At 34.4% G+C, this 14,167-nt stretch overlaps 1 protein-coding gene across 1 annotated transcript in view; it reads left to right on the plus strand.

The window, feature by feature from the left end:
* tbl1x (transducin beta like 1 X-linked) overlaps nucleotides 1–14,167 on the plus strand; it is a 41,291-nt gene that overhangs the window by 23,143 nt on the left and 3,981 nt on the right. Inside the window, exons 2-12 of the mRNA XM_056267273.1 lie at nucleotides 163–249; nucleotides 1,887–2,032; nucleotides 3,090–3,309; nucleotides 3,433–3,565; nucleotides 5,658–5,793; nucleotides 6,936–6,999; nucleotides 7,067–7,164; nucleotides 7,840–7,900; nucleotides 10,729–10,850; nucleotides 11,507–11,581; nucleotides 12,415–12,533. Of these exons, the coding sequence (XP_056123248.1) occupies nucleotides 192–249; nucleotides 1,887–2,032; nucleotides 3,090–3,309; nucleotides 3,433–3,565; nucleotides 5,658–5,793; nucleotides 6,936–6,999; nucleotides 7,067–7,164; nucleotides 7,840–7,900; nucleotides 10,729–10,850; nucleotides 11,507–11,581; nucleotides 12,415–12,533 (1,232 nt within the window). The 5' untranslated portion in view covers nucleotides 163–191. The remainder of the gene's footprint in view (nucleotides 1–162; nucleotides 250–1,886; nucleotides 2,033–3,089; nucleotides 3,310–3,432; nucleotides 3,566–5,657; nucleotides 5,794–6,935; nucleotides 7,000–7,066; nucleotides 7,165–7,839; nucleotides 7,901–10,728; nucleotides 10,851–11,506; nucleotides 11,582–12,414; nucleotides 12,534–14,167) is intronic.

Consider the following 14,167-nt stretch of genomic DNA (forward strand, 5'->3'; position numbering starts at 1 on the left):
TAAACTAAAAGAAAATGAGATATGGTGCATTGGCAACTAGCTGAAATAAATATATATATATATATATGTGTGTGTTTAAGTTTTCTGAGCGGTTGTCGGGTTTTCTGAATGGGAATGTGTAGTTGTGTGTGATTATGATGTAATGCTGTGTGTGTCCTGCAGGGGGCGCGCCTCCTCTGAGCTGAGTGAAGATGAGCATTACCAGCGATGAAGTCAACTTTCTGGTGTACAGATATCTGCAGGAGTCAGGTAAACACTGTGTGTGTGTGTGTGTGTGTGTGTGTGTGTGTGTGTGTGTGTGTGTGTGTGTGTGTGTGTGTGTGTGTGTGTGTGTGTGTGTGTGTGTGTGTGTGTGTGTGTGTGTGTGTGTGTACAAAATGACAAACGTGCCATGGTCATCATCAACTTTTGATGGACGAACGAGAGAGAGAGAGAGAGAGAGTGTGTTTAAGCAGATTTACTGATGACATAGATCAGCCAAAAGAAAACAGGTGCAGACAGGCTTTGAGACACACACTGCCTTATTTTAAAATAAACTTATTTTAAAAACATAAAACATCTTACCGATCCCAAACTTTTAAACGGCAGTGTGTATGTTATATATATATATATATATATATATATATATATATATATATATATATACATATATACATATATTTGAGAAATTACGCCCAAAAGATAATTTAAAGTTATTATTTTCGATAATGAGAAAAACATCAAATAGACATTACAAAAAGTAGCTTTAGAAAGAAACACTTTCATTTAAACATTTCATTCAACATAGAATTCTTAGCCTATAGCGCCCTAAATAACAGCAGGCTCACTATTGGCCGACGCTGGTGATGCGTGTGACGCTGGCCAATAGCGAGCCTGCGTTCTGACGTACAGCCCAGAAGCGCTGCGCTGTTACACTACGAGTACTCACTCGAGGCCCACACAGAAGAACATGAAGAGTTGAATAAAGTCATTATGGAGCCAGCGTAATCTGATATTAAAGTTTGTAAACGGATATGCAACACTGTTTTGTACAGTCTCACTGTAAAATAATATTTTCATGATTTATCACAATTTTTTATCTTTTGTCAATTCAACTTAGATTATTAATGTGGCTCAGATAACATAATATTTTGAGTTTCTATTTATTAAACCCATTTTTTTAAAATTTCAATGAACTCACAATTTTAAGGCAACTTACTTTTTTAAGATAAGCCAACCAATATGTTTTTTACTGTGTGGTTGCCACAAGCTTTGATAGAATATCTGTTGCAAACAAGTTACCGACACCGGTCCTGTTGTTTATATTGAGTTAAAGACGATGAGATTGAGTTCACACTTTGCTAACAGAAACTAACGTTTAGCGTACGAGTTTGATTGGGTAACGTTATTTCAAAAGTCTGAGTTTGTTTACAGACAGTTTAAATCAGCGGTTACGTTGAATCTGCGTGCAGCGTTGATGTAATGGTAATTATAAAACTCTTACAATAACGCTGAAAGTAAGTAAGTAACATTTCCCTCAGCAATGTCCGTCATTACAGGTGTTTACGTGTGAGCATCACCAAGCCACAGCACACATGAGCCTGGTCACCTGTGGTTGGCCTGGCCGTGCGTCACTCAGGAAACAACAGGCCAATCAGAAGAGAGGCTCATGAATATTAATTAGACGAGGTCAAAATCGACCTGTTCTTTGCAGAGCTCCTGAGACAGGAGCTGTAAACATGTATTGGGATGGTTTATGGTACTTATACCACTAATATATATTCTTTAGGACATCAAAACCTACAATTAAACTCCAGAAAGGTGGACAATATGGGACAGCGTGGATCCGTGTGTTGTATATTGCAGATAAAGAGGTAACCCAGTGTCCTCTTGTGTGTGTGCTGCAGGTTTCTCTCACTCGGCGTTCACGTTCGGCATCGAGTCTCACATCAGCCAGTCTAACATCAACGGGGCTCTGGTTCCCCCGGCGGCCCTGATCTCAGTCCTGCAGAAAGGCCTTCAGTACGTGGAGGCCGAGATCAGCATCAACGAGGTGAAACATCATATATATATATATATATACAGGTCAAACTCGAAAAATTTGAATATCGTGCAAAAGTTATAATTTTGATGATTATGGCGTACAGCTTATGAAAACCCCAAATTCAAAATCTCAGAAAATTTGAATATTACATGAAATCAATAAAAAGAAGGATTTTAAATACAGAAATGTCGGCCCTCTGAAAAGTATAATCATGCATATGTACATACTAAAAATATTAGTTTCACCTTTTAATTTGAATTACTGAAATAAACAAACTTTTGCATGATATTCTAATTTTTCGAGTTTCTCCTGTATCTGTGTGTATATATATATATATATATATATATATATATATATATAACCATTATATAGCCATAGCCATATATATATTGTAACTGCAGAAAGACCTTCAGTACGTTGAGGCCGAGATCAGCATCAACACGGTGAAACGCGATATATTACATAGGGAACTGTTATATAAAGTAATGAATAAACAAGGAAATATTTTTTTAATAAAAAAAATAACTGCAATGAAAAACACTTGCAATAGTTTCATATAACAGTAAGAGAGAATAATAATACAGAACTTAACTTGTAAATTAAATAAACAAAAATATTGTAATATTTCAGTGATGCTTTGGATGAACAGTATAAAAGTGCAGATATGTAACTACTGGTCTTCTCACCGGAACACACACACACACACACACACACACACATACACACACACACACACACACACACACACTCTCTCAGTCCACATCTGCATTAGTTCTCAACCAACCATTCGGCGTGTGTTAATTTCACACCCTGATGGTGTGTGATTGTAATGTTGTGTGTGAATCTTTAAGGATGGCAGTGTTTTCCAGTTACTAGTTACTAGTTACGCCAAGCTCTATAATATCTTGAAAACTATCTTTAAAATGATGACAAAACTTCATCATTGAACCATGAAGAAATATAAGTACTTCCCAAAGGATTGCTCTTTTTTTTTTTCTCAGGATATTTCTCAGATTTGCTCCAGATTTGGTGTGTGTGATTGTAAAGTTGTGTGTGAATCTCTCAGGATGGCACTGTGTTCGACGGCCGGCCGATCGAGTGTCTGTCGCTCATCGACGCCGTGATGCCAGACGTGGTTCACACCAGAAAACAGGCCATCAGAGACAAACTCTCACAACAACAACAACAACAACAAGCCATGGACTCCAGCAACTCTCTTCAGTCGCACGCCATGAAGAACGGAGAGACCGCTCTCAACGGGGAGGAGAACGGCACACACATGCTTAGTGAGTCATTTGATTTAATATTAAACAATATTATTGATCTGCCTGCATTGACACTATTGTACTAGAACTGAACTGAGCCGGACAATGTGTGTGTGTGTGTGTGTGTGTGTTGCTCTCGGTCAGATCACCATGTGGAGGCCATGGATGTGGAAGACGAGGCCCAGATTCCTGCCAGTAAAGCCACGGTTCTGCGGGGTCACGAGTCCGAGGTCTTCATCTGTGCCTGGAACCCCGTCACTGACCTCTTGGCCTCAGGGTGAGCTGACCTCTGACCTCTAGGGTCGACTATCGGTTCAGCGATTCCGCTTATTCCGGTGTCTTTAATTGATTTCCCACATTCTTTGCATCTAGCCGATTAGACATGTTAATAAATAAATATTAACTAATATATTATATAGACTCATTACATGCAAAGTGAGATATTTCAAGCCTTTATTTGTTATAATTTTGATGATTATGGCTTACAGCTGAAAACCTTTTCACAATATTCTAATTTTGAATGTGGGGTTTCATAAGCTGTAAGCCATAATCATCAAAATTATAACAAATAAAGGCTTGAAATATCTCACTTTGCATGTAATGAGTCTATATAATATATTAGTTTCACATTTTAAGTTGAATTACTGAAATAACTTTTGCACAATATTAAAATTTTTCAAGTTTCACCTGTACAATCAACTTAACACGCTCCACAGCGCCACCCAGTGCATTTACTTATAACTGTGAGTTAGTGCTTGGGATTTATCATGGATTCACTGTATTTACGGCCAGTAAAGCAATGTAGCAAAATTAGAATAGTATTTTATTTTTCGAATAATAATTACAGATCGAATATTCAAAAATTTAAATATATTTGCACACCCCTAGTCTTATCGAATCCCCGGTTTTTGGAAATTTGTTACCGGTTGTAAAATGGAACCGGTTGTTGATACACAACCCTACTGACCTTTGACCTCAAGGTTTCTGTGATGGTGTTATAAAATGGACAAGTACAACTCTCACTAAAACCATTTTTCTGTCTATTATGTATAATTGGTTTATTGTATTACGGCAGTTTTAAAAAGTGATCTTAAAAAAGTAAAAAAAAAAATTATGTTTATTGTTATAAAAAAAGTGCAAAAATATTATATTTCAAATTTTTATATGAAATACATATTTTCAAAAACATGTTTTACTCTAAAACTGAGAAAATCAAAGCCATAAATCTAAACAAGTTGTTCAATATTTAAGCCTGATATCTCTGACCTCAAAGGGGCTCAATGTTTCTGAGATGGTGTTATTAAGTGGATAATATGCTTTCCTGTGTAATATGCTGGATATCCTGGATAATATGCTTTCCTGTAACTCAAACAGTAGAGCGTTAGCGCTAGGGCTGTCACTTTGCGTTCGAAAATCGATTGCAGAATCGATCGGACCAACCAACACAAGTTTCGAAAACGAAAATAGGGAATCGATTTTTAACAGCCTTTTTTTTTTTTTTTTTTTTTTTTTTTTTTTTTTTTTTTTACCAAAAATGTGTTTTAGGTGGACAGGACACAGAACATGTAGGATGTTGGAAAATAACAATGTCTTTTCTGTTCACCAAATGGTTTTTAATATTCGCTATTGCTTCAATGCAAGTGAACAAGCGCGCCGTTATTTGTTGCATAGTGACGTGTGTGTTCAAGTAAGCCAGAAATGCGCAGATTCTGCAATACGCTGTATTTAATATATCATGAGGACTCACGAGTTGCGTATTTGCGCTAAATCCTTGCAGATTTGGCTTACACGAACTTCCCCAGCAAAGTGAGTAAACATAGAAACACGCCAGATTGGCTCGTGATTTGACAGCGTTTCCCGCCAAAGTTCATTTGTACCCGCATTTGGCGGGTCGAGGGTGTTAATCTCAATCCCTGAATGTTGCGCTCCTGTTTGTCATTGTGCTGAAACTTCATGCCAATAAATCATCAGAAATATTGATGACTTGTGTGTCTCAAGCGCCCTCTTTCGCTCGTCCTAATGCCTGTTAAGTGTCCGTGGATTTGCCTGTATTTGGTGTTGAAAATGGAAACGTTTTTAGACATGGAAAATCGATTTTACAATCGATTCAATGAACACTTATGTCTCAAAAATCAAGCAGAATTTTTTAACAAAAGTGACAGCCCCAGTTGGTGCTTGCAACGCCAAGGTCATGGGTTCGATTTCCCAGGGAAAGCAAGAACTGATAAGATTGTAAAAATGTGTACCTTGAAATGCATTGTAAGTCGCTTTGGATAAAAGCGTCTGCCAAATGCATAAATGGATAAGTAAAACTCTCACTAAAACTATTTTTCAGTCTAAGGTGTAATTGGTGTGTTGTGTTTCGGCAGCTCTGGCGACTCGACGGCGCGCATATGGAACCTGAATGAGAACAGCGGCTCGGCTCAGCTGGTCCTGCGACACTGCATCCGAGAAGGAGGACAAGACGTTCCCAGCAACAAGGACGTCACCTCGCTAGACTGGAACGTGAGTGTGTCGGCCCAGGGGTGTGCGATGTTGACCAAAAATTATATCTCAATATTGTCTGGGATTTTCTCGATAACGATTATCCAGACTAACATTTGAGGGCGGCACTTTCTACAGAAAGTAATTGGTAACACCTTGTGGCTGACAATAAAGCACTGAGCTTAATGTGAGGTGTAGATCAAATTAACTTTATTTATTATCATTCGTAATTTCTAAATATTAACTATTAAAAAGCAAAACGAGTGAAAAAATAGATATTAGGGAGTGAAAATGGCCAATAAGCATCGCACTGTTTACAATTGTAATTTAATCTTTTACTTTATTTTTTAAATAAGTGTGAGTTTTCCTACATCTTGAAACTTTTCGTTTTATAAATGGGGACGATCTTTGAAGGATGAACAAGAATAATTAAAATAACATTTAAATATGATTTATAGTTTATAGCTGGAAAAAAGATGTGTAGTTTTTTTGTATTCGTCATTCGGTGGCTCTGAATTGTCAAAACAACATTCAAAATGCTTGCTACGGATGCGAAGAACGCAGAAAATCAAATCCGATCCGAATATTTTTATGACGGATGAGTGTAAGCGTGATTGACAAAACATGAGGTCGTATTTATTTTTTAACGTGCGAAAATTTCGGACCTTTAGTGTTACTACATTAAATCCAGGGTGAATGTTGCTGATTTGTGGACTTAAATTTATATATATTATACAATGCATATTATACACAGGTGAAACTCAAAAAATTAGAATATCGTACAAAAGTTGATGATTATGTCTTACAGCTTATGAAAACCTCAAAGTCAAAATTAGAATATTGTGAAAAGCTTTTCATAAGCTGTAATCCATAATCATCATAATTATTAAATTTATATATATATTATTCTTGTTGCATATCAAATATTGAGCTGTTTTCCCAATGTGGATCATGCTTCATGAAACAACAAAGAACATGAAGATCCAGTGATCAGATTATTGTTGTTGCATTGAGTTTTAAACTCTTGTATTTCCCAGTAAATCATTATTTAAATCACTTATTTAAGTATATTTTTACTCTCATTTGGTAAATGAATTTTAGACCCTGGATATGATGGTGAATGTTTCATTACAGTTGATTATTTTCTTTGTGTGTGTCTGTAGAGCGAAGGCACCCTGTTGGCGACTGGATCTTATGACGGATTTGCAAGAATTTGGACAAAAGACGGTAAGTGTGCTAACACTGGGAGCTGATGAATCTCACAAGAGACTGATGTTATCTGGTGTTTTAACAGGTAATCTGAGTAGCACACTTGGCCAACACAAAGGACCCATATTTGCACTGAAGTGGAACAAGAAAGGCAACAGCATTCTGAGCGCTGGAGTCGACAAGGTGAATCTCTATGTGTATTTTACACATGTACACTTATGCATTTGGCAGCTTACATTGCATTCAATGTCTATGTGATTAGTTTATGCAATTAGTCTGGGAATCAAACCCAGCTCTATTGATTGAGCTGCACAATGCATTAATCCTGAAACACGATCTCTCCAGTCTTCTGTGTGTGATTGATAGTTTACACTGTTTTATCAGGTAAAAGCTCTTTAACTGTACAAACATCCTCCTTCAGCTCGAGCTTCACGTGTCTGTAAATCTGAACTGATTATTATCAAGTAAACGTAAGAATAACTTTGATATTGCAAGTAATATTTCAACTTGATTATCCAGACATTATTTATCAGAAAAGTATTAAATATGATCAGGCTTTTTTAATAAAATAATTTGAATAAAATAAAAATTAGATGAAATATATTACATTTGATTAAAATAAGTGTAAAAATGATTCAAATAAATTTGTTTAGTTTTTTAAAGGAATTAAATAAATAAATATTAGATTATATTAGCCTCTGAATAAAACTGAGCTCCATATTTGCACTATATCAGACTAAAAGTCTGATGGATCAAATATGATACGGAACATATGTCAGGCTTTACAGTGTTGAGATGGAGAGATTTTTCCCTGGCTTTTTTCCTATAATCAGTTGTTCAATTGTTCTCGTTCTGCAGACGACAATCATTTGGGATGCACATACAGGCGAAGCCAAACAGCAGTTCCCCTTTCATTCTGGTGAGTTCATTCTGGTGCGTATAGGTCAGATGTCAAAGGTCACAGAGTTTTAATCATGTAGGGTTGGGTATCGTTTGAATTTTAATGATTATGATTTCGATTCTGCTTATCGATTCCTAATTTCGTTTCCAATAAGGTAATAATAAAAAACTTAGATATCATTCACATTTAGTCTTATTGCAAAACATTTAATTTTTGCTGAATATCATTAACAAAAATCAACAAGCTAAAGAACACTTACACAAGGAACGTTTGCCTGTGGTTTAAAAATACCATAGAAAAACAACTAGCCTAACTAATATACATTTCAAGCATTGTTAAAGACAAGTAAACACTCAGTAATTAAAAAGGAACAAATAAAAAAATAGCAAACGTACAAATGGATACAACCGAACAAAGATACGATTGAAATAAACAGGGTTTTAAGATTTTCAGGGACAGAAACTAATCAAATGTAAAATAACACTGCACTTTATACATAAAATATACATTACAAATTTAGTCACAAAAGGTATTCAGTCAAGAACGAGTAAATTTTTCTCTCTGTCTTCTGTTGTTTGATTAGTGTTATTATAGAGACTGCAGGAATATTAGTGCTGTCCCTTTAAGAGCTGCACAGATCCAATAACTGATACACATGAGAACAGAAAACAGTCTCTTGCGCTTGAATGGTTTAAAGTCATATTGAAATGCTCACAAAGGAATCGATAATCAAAACTTTAATTGTATAACAAGTATTCGATTCACAACCCTAATAACAGATGACTCTGTGAATATACTTGTGTTTATTGTGATCTAATGTAAAGGGGTGGGAAAAGGCAAAAATGTGACGATTCGATAGTATTGCGATATTTGAGCGATTTTTAACATTTTGCGATACAGCAAGTATTGCGATTCGATTCTGCGATATATTGCGATTCATGTCCCTCATATTATTCAAAGGCATTATAAAAAATGTAGAAAATAAGACTGCTCAACTCACTTTAAATGTCACATTTAATTCTGTGAACATTATCTTCTACACATTAACTGAAGTGCAAAAACTTAGGAGGATAGTGCAACAAATTTGTCCTTGAACATTCAGGACACAGGACCTCATTACAGGACAGGACGTAATTATTATTATTATTATTATTATTATTACAGGACATTCTCTGAATTGGAGACCTCTCACATGAATGCTGAGCTCCCAGCACATAACTTAAAATTATTTAAATACAATTGAGTAACATAAAGCAGACATAATAGAGTAACATAAACCTGGGAATAATCACAAATAATGTCAAGGTTTTTACTACACGCTTTTGGATTAAAACCGACATTTACCCACACTTTCGATTTGAAAGAAGACGGAGCGTCGCGTTCAGCTGGTTGTGATGGTGAAGCCATTTTCATTTGATTTTGCTGTTGAATGCACGACAACAAAGCACCGCAACAAGCGCCATCTTGTGGATGTAATACGCAAATGTAAATTATCAGAGAAAACAAATGGAGAAAACCCGATCATTTTATTGTAAAGTAAAACAGATCATTTTATAATTAAATATTGCAATACTTTGCGCTACTGTATCGATATAATTGCGTGCGCAAAATATCGCAATACTGAACAGAATCGTTTTTTTCCCCCACCACTACTAATGTATTAAAGTTTATTAATGCTACTGTGGTATAAAACGGAGCAAGAGGTATTTTACATTGCTGGTTTTATTATGCTTGTAGGCCGCTACCACTTCTTTTGTTTTGATGATTATTTTACAATTAAAGCTACGTTTAACGTTCGCCTCCTCCTTCCCTGAACATGAACTTTGTTAGTTACGTTTGATCACTTGACCAGAATAGGGTTGTACAACTCCCAGTAAATCACGAAAACGAGATTCAAACCATAAGACTAACCTGATAAAGGCATCCGAACAGTTGATCACCTGTCTGATAGAGGATATTTTTCCCACCGGTTAATCAGTGTCACCGATGGAGGCTTTTAAAACGCTAATTTGAAAGCGAAACTAAAATGCGCATGTCCGCACGGGTATTCATTATGAGCGAGCATTTTCAATGAATGCCAATGGATAGTAATGAACTTAAAACGCTTGCTTCTCGCCGTGGACACACATTGGTATGAAGGTGTGCGCATTTTAGTTTCGCTTTCAAATTAGTGCCAATTCCGGTGTGAATTGCTTGAAATGGTGAGTTTATTAGCCTATTATTCTTAATGAAAAACACAACAACAATACAGTACAATGACAAATTACCTTAACACTTTAGAACCGGCTGTGTCGTCGCCGACACAGACCAGCAAGCTGTATTCATTGCATCGTAACTCTTCAATCGTTTGCACTATCAAAACCATTCAAATTGCCCCTGACAGTAGACAACATGCGCTTTTCAGCAATATACGGCTTATTATGGTAGTTTCATGCTTTCCGTCAGCAAATGACAGCACTCTCTGCTCTTGAACACCGGTAACACTTTCAACACCAACTATCGTAGCAAGCCTACTTGTCCTGGCCACATTCCACCCATTGGCCCCTGCCAATCATGGCCTCCTAATAATCCCCATCCACTGAATTGGCTCTATCACGCTCTCTCCTCTCCAACTATAGCTGGTGTGTGGTGAGCGCACTGGCGCCGTTGTACTGTGGCTGCCGTCGCTTCATCCAAGTGGATGCTGCACACTGGTGCTGGTTGAGGAGAGAACCCCTGATATGATTGTAAAGCGCTTTGGGTGTATAGTAGTACATATGAAAGCGCTATATAAATGCCTCATTCATTCATTCATACTGTGTGATAAAACACATAATATAATAAAGCATCTTTGGTGTTTCCCGCAGCTCCGGCACTGGACGTGGACTGGCAGAATAACACCACGTTCGCCTCGTGCAGTACGGACATGTGCATACACGTGTGTCGACTCGGGAGTGAGCGTCCACTCAAGACCTTTAAAGGACACACGGTGAGCAGGCGAGGGCTAAACACTAGAGTTTAACAGTTCAACACTTTACAATAAACTTCATTAGGTAACTATCTTAGTCAACATGAACTAAGAATGATCAATACTTCTACAGCATTTATTAATCTTAATCATGTTAACAAACAAGTATTCATTACTTCAATGAGCTCATTGTTTCTGCCTTAAATTATTACATTGTTTAAATTAATAATTTATCTATCTTTTACATTTCTGAAATGCATAACTTTTAGACAGTTTCCTCTGATAACAGATCATGATAACGTGGACTCATGCATTTTCTGTAAAGCTGCTTTGAAATGTTGTGTATTGTGAAAGACACTATACAAATAAATGTGAATTGAGTTTAATTGAATCTTAGTTAATACTAATTTCAACATTTAATAATACGTCATTAAAATCAAAGGTTGTGTTGTTAACATTAGTTACTGCACTGTGATCTAACATGTTCAAACAATGAACAGCTGTATTTTTATTAACTAACATTAACAAAGATTAATAAATACTGTAACAAATGTATTGCTCATTGTTAGTTCATGTTAGTAAATACATTAACTAATGATCTTATTGTAAAGTGTTACTGAGTTTACCTGTCCTTGAGCGTAACACACTAGATGAACTCAGTGTTTGTTTGCTTTCAGAATGAAGTGAACGCCATTAAATGGGATCCGTCGGGAATGTTGCTGGCTTCATGTTCGGATGACATGACGCTAAAGGTGGGAATTATTTGGCATTTTCTGCTAATATTCCCTCGCATTTTGTAACAAATCCTTCCCTCGAGGGTCAAAATGACCCGCAGCCCTAAAATTATACTTAATTCTTTTTTCAGAAAGCTTATTTTATTTCATTTTGATATTTTCTATTTTTTAATGCAATTTTTTTTTACATTTTTAATTATATTTACCTTTAAATTACTAGATTTAATCAATAAATAATCAATAAATAGTAAAATTTAAGCACATTCCTCACATTCTTTCAACTTAAATTTAAAATAGCTCACAATTTCATGCATAAGCCTTTTAATTCAGCTCACAATATCTTACAATGGGATTGTTTGCCGACCTCTTGTGGAAAAATAATAATATTACATGATATTTCATGACTCTTGCCACTGGATGGCCTTCAGTAACACATGTAGACACCATAAACAAATTTTTTGATAAAGTTTTAGCATTATTAGTTTGAATTTTTAACATTTTTAGGTTTTTCTACGTGCACTGAAGCATTCCTCGCATTCCATTCATACTATGGGGATCAAATTGACCCGATTTGTTACTTTTTTTTATTTCTCCTCGAATCCATTTTTTTTGTGTGTGTGTTCATGGTTCAAGTGGGAAAAAAGTCCTATGAACACCTAATGATTTTTTTTTTAATAAAAAATTAAAATACAAATTACGGATCAAAATGACCCGAGGGAAGGATGAGGGTTAAATATTTAGTTTTATCTACCAACTCTGATTAGGGAGAATACACCTTTTTTTTATTAGTCATGATGAAATATTAAATATGATCATATTTAGACTGTACTGACACGTTTCTCTCGCGGCAGATCTGGAGTATGAAGCATGATTCATGTGTTCACAACCTTGAAGCGCACAATAAAGAGATCTACACCATCAAATGGAGCCCCGCGAGCAGCAGTCCCAACGCTAGCCTCCTGCTAGCCAGGTAATAGCATTAAAAAAGCTAATATTTCAGTGCGCGTCTCAGAAACACTGACGTTTTATAGCAACAGAAGCTTCTAACGGAGCTGCAGCGACGCGATGACATCATCAATCAGTGATTGGCTCTTTTATTTAGAAGGCGGGGCTTATTCCGCCATATTGCGCGTTGCACTTCCTACCATTCATAACAATGAGTGTGTCGTAGAAGTTAGGAAAAGTGTAAAAAATAAATAAATAATTAAAATAATAAATAAACAAAACATTCACTTATATACTGTTTGTATTAAATCAATATAATACAGTTATATTTATATAGATTAATTAGTAAATATAATAAAATAAATGTAAAAATGATTCCAATAAATTACATTAAAATAAATAAACAAAAAAATTGAATATTGGATTACAATAAATAAAAATTAGATTAAATATGTTAAATAATTTTTAAATAAGTGTAAAAATTATTCAAATAAGTTAATAAAAATAAAAATAAACACAACATTTGATTATATGTATTAAATAAAATAAAAATAAATTTAAAATTATTAGAATATATTAAAATAATTAAATATAATAAAATAAATGTAATTTTTCCCCCAATAAATTAGATTAAAGTAAATGCATATTAGATTACAATAAATAAAAATTTGAAGAAATATATTAAATTAGATTAATTTATTTGAATAATTTTTACACTTATTTAAGTAAATAGATATTAGATTACAATAAAGTAAAAAACTAAACAGCAGTGCTCGCATGAATGACTAATGATATTCTCTGACTCTGATGCTTCTGCTTTATAATTTATGTATGCAATTTGTTTTTTCTTTTCTCTGTAATTATATGGTATATTTTAGCTATCCTTTTCTGTTAGTATTTTTAGTATTATTTTGCTTACTAGTTTTGTTATTGTATTTTATTTCCAAAAGCCTCCCGTGGACAGGTGTTGAAAATTAGCATTTGTGCTAAAACACTTAAACAAATGCATATGGTTCGTCCAATGTAATTGTATGTCCATGTCAAATAAATAAATAAAAATAGATGATATATATTAAATTAGATTAAAATAAATAGTCAATTAATAAATATGAAATATTACAATAAATAAAAATTAGATTATATATTAAATTATATTAAATTAAATTATTCCAATAAATTAAATTATTCCAATAAATTAATTAAATTAGAATAAATAACAATTAGATGAATTATATTAAATTAGATTAAAATAAATAAACAAGTCAATAAATAAAAATGAAATATTACAATAAATAAAAATTTGATATATTAAATTAGATTCAAATAAATGTAAATTTTTTCAGAGTATAAATTGGTTGTTTTATAGAAGAAACTATGGATGCTTGTTTCCGCCAGATTATAAAAGAAAAAGTAACTAAAGCGTCTTTTTATTTCACAATTCTTGTTTTTTTTCTTTCAGAATTGCGTGATGTAAACTTGCAATTCTGAGAAAAAAAGTAGTTTTTCCTCAGAATTGGACTTTATAACACAATTCTGAAGAAAAACGTCAGAATTGTGAAATAAAAAGTCACTTTTGTTGTTAATTTGAATCTGCAATTGCAAGATAGAAAGTCACAATTATCTTTTAAAATGTTTTTATTCTGTGGTGTAAATGAGCTT

This window comes from Rhinichthys klamathensis, unplaced genomic scaffold, assembly GCF_029890125.1.
Source record: "Rhinichthys klamathensis goyatoka isolate OS25496 unplaced genomic scaffold, OSU_Roscu_1.1 h1tg000257l_1, whole genome shotgun sequence".
NCBI lineage: Eukaryota > Metazoa > Chordata > Actinopteri > Cypriniformes > Leuciscidae > Rhinichthys > Rhinichthys klamathensis.